General features: G+C 38.6%; 1 protein-coding gene across 2 annotated transcripts in view; it reads right to left on the bottom strand.

Moving 5' to 3' along the window:
• The window catches only part of si:dkey-237h12.3 (teneurin-3), a 649,923-nt gene that overhangs the window by 136,655 nt on the left and 500,412 nt on the right, over positions 1–12,856 (bottom strand). For both annotated transcript variants that reach the window (XM_057849309.1, XM_057849310.1), the window contains one exon: positions 4,484–4,603. In XM_057849309.1, the coding sequence (XP_057705292.1) occupies positions 4,484–4,603 (120 nt within the window). The remainder of the gene's footprint in view (positions 1–4,483; positions 4,604–12,856) is intronic.

Genomic DNA, 12,856 nt, shown 5'->3' with positions numbered 1-12,856 from the left:
ACCAAGGAATGGCTGAAAAAGAAGAAGATTCGTGTTCTGGACTGGCCCAGTCAAAGTCCTGACCTAAATCCCATTGAAATGCTGTGGCGGGACCTGAAGCGAGCAGTTCATGTCAAACCTCTCTCAACTGACTGCGTTCTGCAAGGAAGAATGGGCAAAAATCCCCCAAAGTAGATGTGAGAGGCTGATTAGTCACTACAGAAACCGTTTGGTTGAGGTAATCTCTGCAAAAGGAGGCGCAATATCCTATTAACTGAAGGGGTTCACATACTTTTGCACACATGATATCTGAGTTTTTCTTAAATCAACCACTTTTGTTAAATAAAGAATGACAATATAACTATTTCTTTTGTTTCAGTCCATTATTTGGAATGTCAGTATTGTGGATTTGGGTATAACTTAACATTTAATAAGGTTATTTTAGTTTTTTTTACAAAAAATCTGACCATCGCTGTGGGGTTCACAAACTTTCGAGCAGCACTGTAAAAGTGGAAATGGTAGATTTGTCTCCTTGGTTGTAAAATTAACCGATTTCACTCTTCAAAAAAGATTTGCCACATTTTTTTTTTGTGTTGCACTGATACTAGGAGTGGGAACTAGGGTGAGTATAAATACAATCTATTTTTAAATGCTTCATTGTCCCCAAAACGTATTTATACGACTTTTGCGTTTTTTTTTTTTTTTTTTTTTTACAAGAAGCATCTATAGCTTGCAATCTATCTGAGAAACAAAAAACAAGGCTCCAAACCCATTTTAAAGCAATAAAACTGGCCACTGGAGGGCAGTAGCGCATTTTGTAAAGACCTGCAACCCGATTCAACAGCAATGAACAATGAATGGTCAGCACAGTGGGGGCGCTGGCGGCATGATGCTAGGCGGCGCTCCGACCGAACAAAACAACCGAGAGGACGCCTGGGAGGCCAGGCGCTGGACGACCGAGCAAAACGAGTGAGACCCCCGTGCAGCGGCTCGCCGAGTGAGACCCCGCAAAGACGCAAAAATAATCCATCTTTGAGAGACAGACAACAATGAGGGAAAAGTTTACACGGCTGACGCGGCGACAATGGCGTCATCTCTCAGTAGTCATTTGTAAATAAATTGTTACTTTGCTATCAAAAGCTCTATTTGTCTAGTTGTTCATGGTATTTTGTAAAAGGAAAACATTCAGATGTTTGGGATGTAACTAAAGCAAAAAATAGCTGTGTTTAAAGTCAAAGTTATGTTTGAAATGTATGCTTTCACAAAAAGCTCAATTTCTGTTTTTTTCATCAGAAATTGGAAAATTGCTCAAACTAAGCTATTTTCTAATGCTGATTTCTGAAGAATGGAAAAATATATGAACTTACTTTTCTGCTGAAAGAAGAGAGTCTAATCTTTCTTTTGGTGGGTTCCATGTTTGTATAGCAATAGAACAGAATTTTCTGTGGGCCTTGCAAAAATCAGTCAAAATCTAGAAAAACGGCCGAGAGTGAAGAGCCTTGCTCTGGTGAAAATGGCTGGGAGTGAATGAGTTAGGGTCATTTACCTGTCGATCTTTAGTTACTTTCTGTTGATTTTGGGGTATTTTATGGGTCACTTCCGGTTGATTTTGAGTTACAGAACAGGAAGTGACCTGGGAATCACCCAAATGAATAGGCAGTGACTCAAACTCAACAGGAAATGACCTATAAATGCCCTAAAATGAACCACAAGTGACTTGTAAATGCCCTGAAAACCCCCAGTCTCAAAGGATTAGGCGTCGTGCACCATCAATGCAGCCTTAGAGTTAACTGAAAATTGGAACTTGTTGGTTCCTTTATTTTTTTTTTTTGACACCTTTTTAAAACGATATCTCGATTCTTGGCAGGAGCATATCGATAAGCTTTTGGGGTTCGCTACTTCGCTGTTTTTCACTTAACACGGCAGGTTCTCATTCCCATTAACCACAAAAAACGAGGGATCACTGTACTCCTGATGACGTCATTTTAGTTCCGTATCAGTGCAACACTAATTTTGACTAACTGATATAAGTCTGCAGCTATCGATTATTTAAGTAGTCGATTAATCGATTAACTAGCCAGTTCGAATAATCGTGTAATTGGCTAAGGAACATGAAAAATTTAAATATCTGAGTTGAGCCTCCAACGGTACAAATAAAATAAATAAATGAGGATGTATGTACCATAAAAGGACAATTGGCTAACTTTCATAGCAAAAGTGCTAGCTTTAATGCTATAAAATGCTAACTTTTTTATTTTTTTACAATGCTCTTAACAAATGGTTCGGACACATATTCCCTCAAACAGCGGCTAAATATACTTATAAATAAAGATGTCCCGATCGAACGGGTCCGATCACGTCATTTTCAAAGTATCGGAATCGGCAAAAAAATCTCGTCCATGCCTTTTTTTAATATATATATATATATATATATATATATATATATATATATATATATATATATATATATATATATATATATATATATATATATATATATATATTTTAATTAAATCGTTTTCTAATTGTATTTTACGTTACAGACAAAATGTCTTACACTCAACCAGAGACTTTAGTTTTGGCTTGAAGGAGGGCTATCAAATTTATCGCGTTAATGGCGGTAATTAATTTGTAAAAATTAATCACATTAAAATATTTAACACAATAAACGCATGCGCTGCATGACCCACTCACGCATTATCGCGTTCAATCTATAATGGCGCCGTTTACCTATATATAGAGCTAAAAGGCAGCGTAAAATGAGTAGAGTGAATTTTGGCAGTCTGTGGAGCCTTTTTTTAATTGGCTAAAGCCTTAAAATCCCTCTCTCAACAGTTAGAAATATCGTCAGAAGCAATGTGGGGAAGAAAGGTGGTTGATCTTTTTCTTAACACCCTATGTTATTTCCCAACGCAGAGAAGATATATCAATTGGTGCCACTACGCAGTCATGGTTGCACTTCCCATCATGCATTTGGGCAGAACAGTTAAATGGCTACAGTATCATTTACTGAAAGCTCAACAAATACACTAGATGGCAATATTTAGTCACAATATACAAAGTCACATTTATCCTTTAAGAATTACAAGTCTTTCTATCTGTGGAGCCCTCTCACAGAAAGAATGTTAATAATGTAAATGCCATCTTGGGGATTCATTGTCATAATAAACAAATACAGTACTTATGTACTGTATGTTGAATGTATATATTCGTCCGAGTTTTATTCATTTTTTTCTTAATGCATTGCCAAAATGTATATGATCGGGAATGATTGGAATTGAATCGGGAGCAAAAAAAAGCAATCGGATCGGGAAATTTCGGGATCGGCAGATACTCAAACTAAAACGATCGGGATCGGATTGGGAGCGAAAAAACATGATCGGAACAACCCTACTTATAAACTAAATTAGGAATACATTAAAAAAAAAAAAAAACATTAGCGCAAAAAAAAAAAAACTTTGCTTATGTTGGTCTTAACAGGGAGCAGCTGGATTCACCCATGTAAAATGAGGCAGACCAGTGGGCAGTGTGTCCACCCAAATCAATAAAACTAAATGCAAACACTTTCAAAATAAACCATTAGAACCCCACTTTAACTAAACGAATCCTCGAAGCAGCAAAACTTAATCCGATTTAAAAAAAAATTTTATAATCGAATACGCTAGTTACTCGCTTAATCGCTGCAGCACTAAACTAATAAGAGAACTCTGATTTAAGGTAAAATATCATCGATGTGTGATACTAAATTGTGAAGCTTTTTTAATTGTTTTTTTTCTAATGTGGGCAGTGACTGCCTTGAGATTTCATGATCACTTTGAGCATTCTTGGAAGATAAAAAATATCTCGGCACCAGTTTTACCAGCCATCACGAGATTGGGTGGCCGCATCTATCATTAGGCTACAAAGAGCACGGAAATGTCTCAAGGACCCATTTGCAAAATTGAACAGGAAGCTGGGTTTGTAGAACTCATTCATGAATTCATCTAAATGATCCCCAGTTCGAAGCAGCTACTCAAGATAGATGGGTGACGCCAGATTGGAAAGATTTTTTGCCCCAGTCGTCCAATGTGAGCATCAAATAATCACTTTGAGGATTAGCGGCTAAAAAATGGAGAGTGAATGCTGCTTAAAATGCACTATAGGTGTACTTAATGAAGCGGCCCGGGATCGCGCCGAAGCCTGTGTTTGCGCTGTCATTATGCGTGCGACAACAACAGCGGCAGAAGGTCAGAGCGTAACGCGACGTGTTTAACGACACTGCGGGCAGATTGATTGTAGCCTCGCTGAAGCAATGCATTTTAAACAGTCCTCTCCAACAACACGTTCTTCGCCGCCGTGACATTTGCATCAGCAATTGTTCGCGGTACGCTCTGCCCATTTGCTGTGATTTTCGGGATGAACGCCAGGACGACTGCACACATTCTTCCCGACCAGTCGCTGAATATAAAACACGGGCACAAGGCAAAAGGTCATCAGCGTGGCGCAGATGGATGATTGCGCTTACATGCCATCCTGTCTGGTGACAGTGGAGCCATACTCGGGGTAGTGCAGGAATGACACGTTGACTCCGATCAGCGGAGTTCCGTCTCCGGTGAGGACCTGACCACGGATGACTGACACCAGGCTGTGCGACAAAAAAGAAAAACACACACACAGTTTGTTGAAAAGTCTAACAGCAGAGTCTTTCAGCTAAAAATTCAGCTCAAAAATCAAAGTTGATATTAAATACCTTTTAAAATATTTCTACATGGTAATCCAAAAGTATTCTTGTAATTTTTGACTAAAAAACATACTATACCATTTTCCCCCCATAATGTACCTTCTATAATATCTAGGGCTGTAAAAATTATCGCGTTAACGGGCGTTAATTAATTTTTTTAATTAATCGCGTTAAAATATTTGACGCAATTAACGCAGATGGCCCGCTCAGACAGATTTAGTAGAACAAGGACGTGGTTGCCTCAACTTCCCATCATGCTTTTCGATGGTGACGGGCGTGTCATAACTACGCGAGAGCAAACGAAAACACAGTCACGCATGCTAAAACAATGGACAAACAACACGAGCGCTGGCGCCAGCTTGCCTGGCGGAAGTTTTTGAATGACAGCGATTGATTTTCAACGCACCAGGAAACAAAAGTCGGACTTTGAAGTTTGAAGTTTTTTCCCCTCAAATGCACATTTGATTGGCTGATGACTTGACCCTCCTCCCTCAATCCCGCCACATAGACACATACAGGCGCGCACTCACACAGCACTGACAGATTCATGATGACAACATGCCGTCCCCTTCAAAGAGGAGGGATATTATAAGTTTTTTCTTTTTCGGTCATTAGTAGCCACTGTAAGTATTGTAAAAAGACATCAATGTTGGAGGGGAAAATACCACTAATTTTGCTACTGAAAGTCTAACCTGCTTCAGAGTTAGCATAACATTAAACTGTGTGAACTTGCTAACGTACAAAACTGGCTTCAGAGTGCCAGTTCCGTGGGGTTGGGGGGGCTATCCAAGAATGGGTCCACTTCAGTGGGACACTGACACGACCAAAAAAATCTGTGAAATGAAATCACACTAGTGCTGCAACGATTAATCGGTTAACTCGAGTAATTCGATTAGAAAAAAAAATATTCGAATAAAATTTTGCTGCTTCGAGTATTCGTTTAATTAAAATGGCGTTGTTATGGTTTGTTTTTAAAGTGTTTGCATTTAGTTTTATTGATTTGAGTGAATACAGTGCCCTCTAGTGGTGGCAGTGAATATGACATAACTCATTTCACATGGCCGAATCCAGCTGCTCCCTGTTAAGACCAACATAAGCTAAGTTTTTGTATGAGCTAATGTTTTTTAATGCATTTGTAATTTAGTTTATACTAGGGCTGTCAAACGATTAAAATATTTAATCGAGTTAATCACAGCTTAAAAATTAATTAATCGTAATTAATCGCAATTCAAACCATCTCTAAAGTATGCCATATTTTTCTGTAAATTATTGTTGGAATGGAAAGATAAGACACAAGACAGATATATACATACAACATACTGTACATAAGTGCTGTCTTTGTTTATTATAACAATAAATCCACAAATGACATTATTAACATTCTTTCTGTTCAAGTGATCCACGGATAGTAAGAGTTCATAAAAGATAAATGTTATAGTTACAAGTTATAGTAATTTTATATTAAAACCCCTCTTCATATTTTCGTTTTAATAAAATTTGTACAATTTTCAATCAAAAGTAGAGTTAATATAATAATAAGAAGAATAAAAATAACAATAATAAGAATTTAGTGACCAAACTGAGTAATGCCAGTTCACTTTGCATTGTTGTTTAGCTGTGTGAGAATAGGGCCTCATTACTACAGACTGAAGTGCTTTTCTTTTTGTGAACATTATTTCTTTTGAGAGATAGCAATATTATTTTTGTTGTGCTTTCACTAAATGATACTTCTGTTTGTTGTGAAGGAGTTGCAGAAGCTTATGCCAATAAACGGCGCAGCCCAAAGAACGCCTGTGTCCACTCGCCTTTAAAAATAACAATAATAAGAATAGAGTGACCAAAGTCTGAGTAAGTTTTACGTGTATTTTGCATAGCTATTTTGAAATGGAATGCCAGTTCATTTTGCATTGTCGTTTAACTGTGAGAATAGGGCCTCATTACTATAGACTGAAGTGCTTTTCTTTTTGTGAACATTATTTTTTTTGAGAGAGATAGGAATATTATTTTTGTTGTACTTTCACTAAACGATACTTATGTTTGTTGTGAAGGAGAAGCTTATGCCAATAAACGGCGCGGTCCACTGAACGCCTGTGTCCACTCGCCTTTTAACATATACGATATATCTCTGTGCATATCTTACCCAAAATACAACAAGAGACACATAATTGCCACTAAAAGAAAGCAAACTTACCGAAATATGTGTGGAGCACAAAGCAACAGCATAAACGTCTCACAACTACTAATTCTTCCACTATTAGAAGGAATAACATTAGTATGGAACGGCGCTGCGCTGCCCCCAAGCGGCCGGTGGCATTCTCTTCACTCTTAATGTCCATAAACGGCGTCATTGAAATCTGTTTGAGGCAATGCGAGAGCGTCTCATTCAGTGCATGCGTTTATTGCGTCAAATATTTTAACGTGATTAATTTTAAAAATTAATTAACGCCCGTTAACGCGATAATTTTGACAGCCCTAGTTTAAACGTATATTTAGCTGTATTTTTTGTGGGAATATGTGTTAGAAAGATTTGTTAAGTGCATTTTAAAAAAAAAAACAGCATTTTATAGAATTTAACTGACTTTTGTGATGTAAGTTAGCCAATTGGTGTTTTTTTGTACTTAGATCCTCATTTATTTATTTTTCATACCTTTTGAGGATCAGCTCAGTTATTTTAATTTTCTATGTTCCTTATCTGATTACTCGATTATTTGCACTAACTAGTTCATCAATTAATCGACTACTAAAATAATCAATAGCTGCAGCCTTAAATCACAAATCAGAATTTCATGAAGGTACTTTGGTTCGATTCTTGGGGTAGTTTAGTATGCCTCAGATGTCGATCGGTCCTTGGATATCTCAGATTTTTTTTTTCATTCATTTTTTCCCCCAAATCACTTAAATATTACAATACCTTAGTTTGATTCGAGGGGTGCTCCAGTTTTCCCCAGAAGTAGACACATTCTTGGATACCTCCGTTTTATTAATAAAATAAAACATTTCTTTGTTAGTTTTTGAAAACAAAGCTTTAAATCGAACATTGTATCACCTGAACCAATACACATGTAAGTTAGTATAAGTCAATACAGATTTATTTTGCATCGATCATTTAGCCTATCAATTAATTAAGTTCATATTCCTGAGAAATGTAACCCTCGTTCATAATCTGTTTGGTCTTTTAAAGTCCCGTCCCCAGTAGGCCTGAACGATATTGGAAAAAACTATTGTTGCGATTTTTTGGGGGTTTGCGATATATTGCGATATTATATTGCGATATTAAAAAAAATATATATTTTTTTTAAAAGAAATTTTGACTAGGTGACTTGAATAGCTGTTTGGAAAGACTTTGGATGATGCACCATCACCACAGTGTACAGTGATCCCTCGTTTTTCGCGGTTAATGGGGACCAGAACCCGCCGCTATAAGTGAAAAACCGTGAAGTAGCGCACCTCCAACCCCCATTTTTTTTTTTTGTGTGTGTTTTTTGTGCTCAATGTATTTATTTAGATTTAGCATTGGAAGGAGATACATATAAGACATGTTTTTTTCTCACTTTTCCCCCCAAAGTGATTTAAAAAATGTATATAAATAAATGGTTTTTAAGCACTTGAAATGTCACAATTATGATCAGTTTTAAACATAACTTTCCAACCAAATCATTTTTGAACAAGAATAAAGTCCTGTAGTAGATAAATGCTTGGCTTTATTAAATGCTTCTGTTTATCTACCTTAGCTGTGAGCGTTGGAGTGACATGTAGAAATTTGACATGTAGAAACTCCTCATGATCAGTTCTGGCATTTATATGTCTCCAACGTCTCCATACACACACATTAATTCCAACGCGGCTTCCTTGGAGAAACTATTTAATAAGTTAAACGATGATTGACAGATTGCTGCCTGGCTTCTTTGGCCAGATCAAAGCCATCGTTAACTTTAATAAGCAAGTGCCGCAGCAACTGAGAGGAACAAAGGGCTGGGAGAAGGAGGGTGTGAGGCTGTGCGCAGAGCAGAAAGCAAGGCGTATGTGGATTAAAAAAAAAAAAAAACTATCGCATGTGCTTGCGATGGGACTATCGCGCACATCGCGATGGCGATGTTCAAACGATATATCGTTCAGGCTTAGCTCCCAGTGTACAAGTGTACATGCAGGTTATGCTTTTATATCGTCCCTACCAATGTTGAGACCATAACTACGCCCTTACTATATTTGTGTTTATGTTGGTACAAAAACCGTCCCAATATAAATGAACTACAATCATCTTATTATTATTATTATTTTAAATAAACATCTTGCATGTAGGCGGATTTGGTGTAAGAAGGAAGTTCTTTTTTACTACTTAGCAGGTTGTCTTACATGAAGCAGCATGACTCACTAACTGGCTGCTTCATCCCCTAAGGCAAACTGATTTATTTTAGCTCCAGACTTTCGCATTCAGCGGCCTGAAAATGATATTTTTTTTTAATATTCAGGCACTTTGCTGCATAAACCTGACAGACGCGTGAATAAAAATCCATCAAAGATGAGCGTGGTGCCTTCAGGTGAACTTCCGCATGACTTAACCTTGCTGCTGTATTTTTTTTTTTAGTCATGTTTCCGCTGCGTTTAATTTATTCGCCGCCTCTCAAGCGGGGAGAGGGATCGGAAACAAGCTCCTTCTTACATTCATCACAGGAGTAGAAGAAGGGGGAAAGACATGTTATCTCCAGGTCATTATGTAGCAGAGACAGGCTTGATCAACAGCAGTTTCACCATGCGCATCCTTTATTCGGCCCAACAAAGGCAACAAGGCCACTCAAGAGCGCAGTGCCGCTTATTATCAAGTGTCTCTATTTGTCTTTAGGAAGTGAGACATTTGAGACAAGCGTAATAAAGAGCAGGTGACATCTGAAGACGTGCGAAAATGAATGCTTTCTTAGATGCTCGTAAGTTTCATTGTCAATCAGGGATATAGTTTAGTATGTATAAAAAACCCACACAAACAAATGAAACTACACTATTGGTGGGACCCTCTGAGTACCTCCCAACAGAGCCAGGCGGTATACCGAAAATTTACCGTTACCAAAATTCTCCACGTAATTTTGACCATGTCGGTAAATTCGGTAATTTAATAAAACAAGAAAATATAGTCTTTTCATCCGGCTTTGACTCGGTGTTGTTCGGCTATGTTCATTACCCGTTAAGAAAGCAGTCAGTGTGCTTACGTATATAGTCATGTGGTTATCCGTAACTCAAACAGAAGCCCGGTAGGCTAACGCTAACGGCTAACGCTACAAGCAAACGTGATGAAGTCGGACTTAAGGGAGCTTCGCCAAACTTTCACCCAACAATAAGTAGACTATTGGCTGCCTCCAGACGGGCTTTCACCGGCTTTCAGTGCTTTCTACTGGTAGCCAGGCCACAGGCTAACACTAGCGGCTACAAATGAACGTGATGGAGTCAGTCGGATAGTGGCTCTAACCGTGTCGAAACGGCTAAACTTAATGAGTGGATTGTACACGGACTGCATCTCGCAATTAGTATGTCGCGTCATTTTGTATCTGCATTCAGCATAAATTATAATCCAACAGTGACTGTTTAATGGCAACAGCTATTTTTCTGTATGTGCTTGCTTTATTCTGTGTCATTACTGCCATTATAAAATCTTAAATGTTTCATTGGCATAAGAGCAATATATCTTTAATTTGTGTGTGTCTCTGGGGGGGTGCATGTGTGCGTGCATATAATAAAAAAATGCCCTGGTTATAAAAAACAAAAAAAACTGAAACCTTGAAGTAAACACTTGTGTTGAGTAATTATGTCACAGCAGCCATTAACAATAAGTTGTCTGTTTGAAGTGTACTGTTCAAGCTGTAAGGCATTTGTGTTACAATGACGTTGTCAAGTTATACAAGCTGTTATAAATGTTCATGTTCAACCGGGGTGTCGGCTCTCCGCCCGCTTGTCAACGGTAAGAGTTTTGATTGCTCGAAGGAATACCTTGTGTACTTTAACAGTAGCGCGGGGATTTTAGAAGTGACAATCTATATCTAGCGTTATTGTTGTTCTTGCTTTCTTCCTTGTTTTACAATAAACATCGTATATTTCACAAAAGTGTGTGTGTTACTGACTCACTGCGAACCCGGGAAAGAAATTTCTTTCGCAAAAGTGGGACCCGTAAATTTAGTAAAACACACGGGTTTACACAATTCACGTAGGTCACCCTTTTGACTTCAAAACAGCGAATTTCGCCAAAAGGTGAGAGATGTTCATGCCTGTAAAACAGGCCTGGACATTTTCTGGTTTAAGCAGGGGGAACCTTTCATTAGAGCTGGGAATCTTTGGGCACCTAATGATTCGATTACGATTAGTATTCAGAGGCTCCGATTCGATTATAAAACGATTATTGATGCACCCCCCTCCTTTTTTTTTTTTTTTTTTTTTTAATGTTTCGTACATTAGTTCCAAAATTGTTCAAAAATACTCTCAGGCTAAACCAAACTACTATTTCAGCATCAAGTTAACATATAGCAGTAAACAAATATACAAAAATAACAGTAAATAAAAAACTCCAGTCCCCATTCTGTATCGGCAGCTTTAAACTACATTCAATTAATTTATTGTTGTAAATCAACCGTTAAAGTTGTTAAAATTGCTCCCGTTATTCCATAATTGCCGTTTTGTCTACTTTCGACATTTGAAAGTTTTAAAACTATTTTAAAGATAGATTCAAGTCAATATTTTACCGATTTAGGAGTATTTTAGATAAAAAGTTAATAAGGTTTGCTTGGAAGGTTCGCTACAACAGCCTTGTAGGGAAGTGTACTACTTTAAGATGGCGGCCATTTACTAACACTCGCATCTAGCTTTTTGTAGATGTGCTGCTAACGCTACCGAAGCTAAATTGCATCTAGTCCTAAATGATATCTACCGTAACATTATGTGGATGTACTTTGTAGCAGCTTTTCGGCAGCAGTAAGGTATGTTGTTGTGTGTTTTTTATCTCAAGGCATGCGTTGAGCTAGAGCCGTGAGTTGAGCATTGGCATTACCGGAGGGGCCGGGTAATGAGAAGCATGATGTTTAGCTACTCTCGCTTCGTTCCTCATTGCGTCCCGAAGACCGCGCGGCGCGCTGAGTGTGTTGTACTTCCGCTTTACTTGGCATATTTCAATAATCAGAATTTGGATGTTTGTGAATCGTTCTCGAATCTTCCACGGCCGAATCGCGAATAATCTAAGAATCGGAAATTTTGCACACCTCTACCTTTCATGCCATACATGATTTGAAACCATGACGTCTTAGTGTATTACCAACAGTAAACTTGGAAATGGTGGTCTCAGCTCCTTTCAGGTCATTGACCAGCTCCTTCTTTGTAGTTCTTGGCTAATTCCTCACAATTCTTATGATCATTGGGACTTTGCCTGGCACGGCCAGACTGTTCTCCCTGTATTTTTCAAACACTGAGAGAAAAGTCTGGGAACCAGCCCATTAACGGCCTCTCGAGCAGGTACAAAATCAATCGACAAATCAGATTTGTTTATTTGCGTGACGTGTTCTTAACGAGCAACGTCACTCTTGCGCGTCGGAAGTCGTCTCCACAACGACACAGATGGTTAACAGGAGAGCCGAGAATATGTTCCAATCCACGGTAAAATCAGTTTTAAATGACCAAAAACACATCGACACGAGTCATTGACAACAGTCTGTCTCGTGCTAGCCATGTTGAATAAACTCCGCTCTCCTCGTATGTTTACTTCCGCGCGCAAGTCCCTCGTCTTGCCCTCGTCGTTTAACTAACGTCACGTCTGCCCGTCGCTGATTGGTCCACTCCGCTGTCTGTTTGCTGTGGCTTGCTCCGCCCTGGAAATTGTATCCGTTGAATGGTGGCCAGACTCAATAGCTGGAACAGCGGTGAGTCTGGTGTACCAGGCAAATTGGGACCCTACGAGGTAGATCTTGCATGGAGCTCCAGTCCGGGGGAGAATGACAGTCATGTTTGGCTTCTTCCATTTTCTAATAATTGCTCCAAAGGTGGATCTGATATCCCCAAGCTGCTTAACAAATTGCCCCCTAATTCTTTCCAGCCTTGTAGAGGTCTACAATCCTATATCCGGTGTCTTTGGACAGCTCTTTAGGGTTTATGGTGTGGACAGGTTATATGCATCTAACTGCCTCAAAC

This window comes from Corythoichthys intestinalis, chromosome 11, assembly GCF_030265065.1.
Source record: "Corythoichthys intestinalis isolate RoL2023-P3 chromosome 11, ASM3026506v1, whole genome shotgun sequence".
NCBI lineage: Eukaryota > Metazoa > Chordata > Actinopteri > Syngnathiformes > Syngnathidae > Corythoichthys > Corythoichthys intestinalis.
The sequence above is the reverse complement of the archived record's forward strand: the minus strand, read 5'-3'. Positions and strand labels throughout refer to the sequence as shown.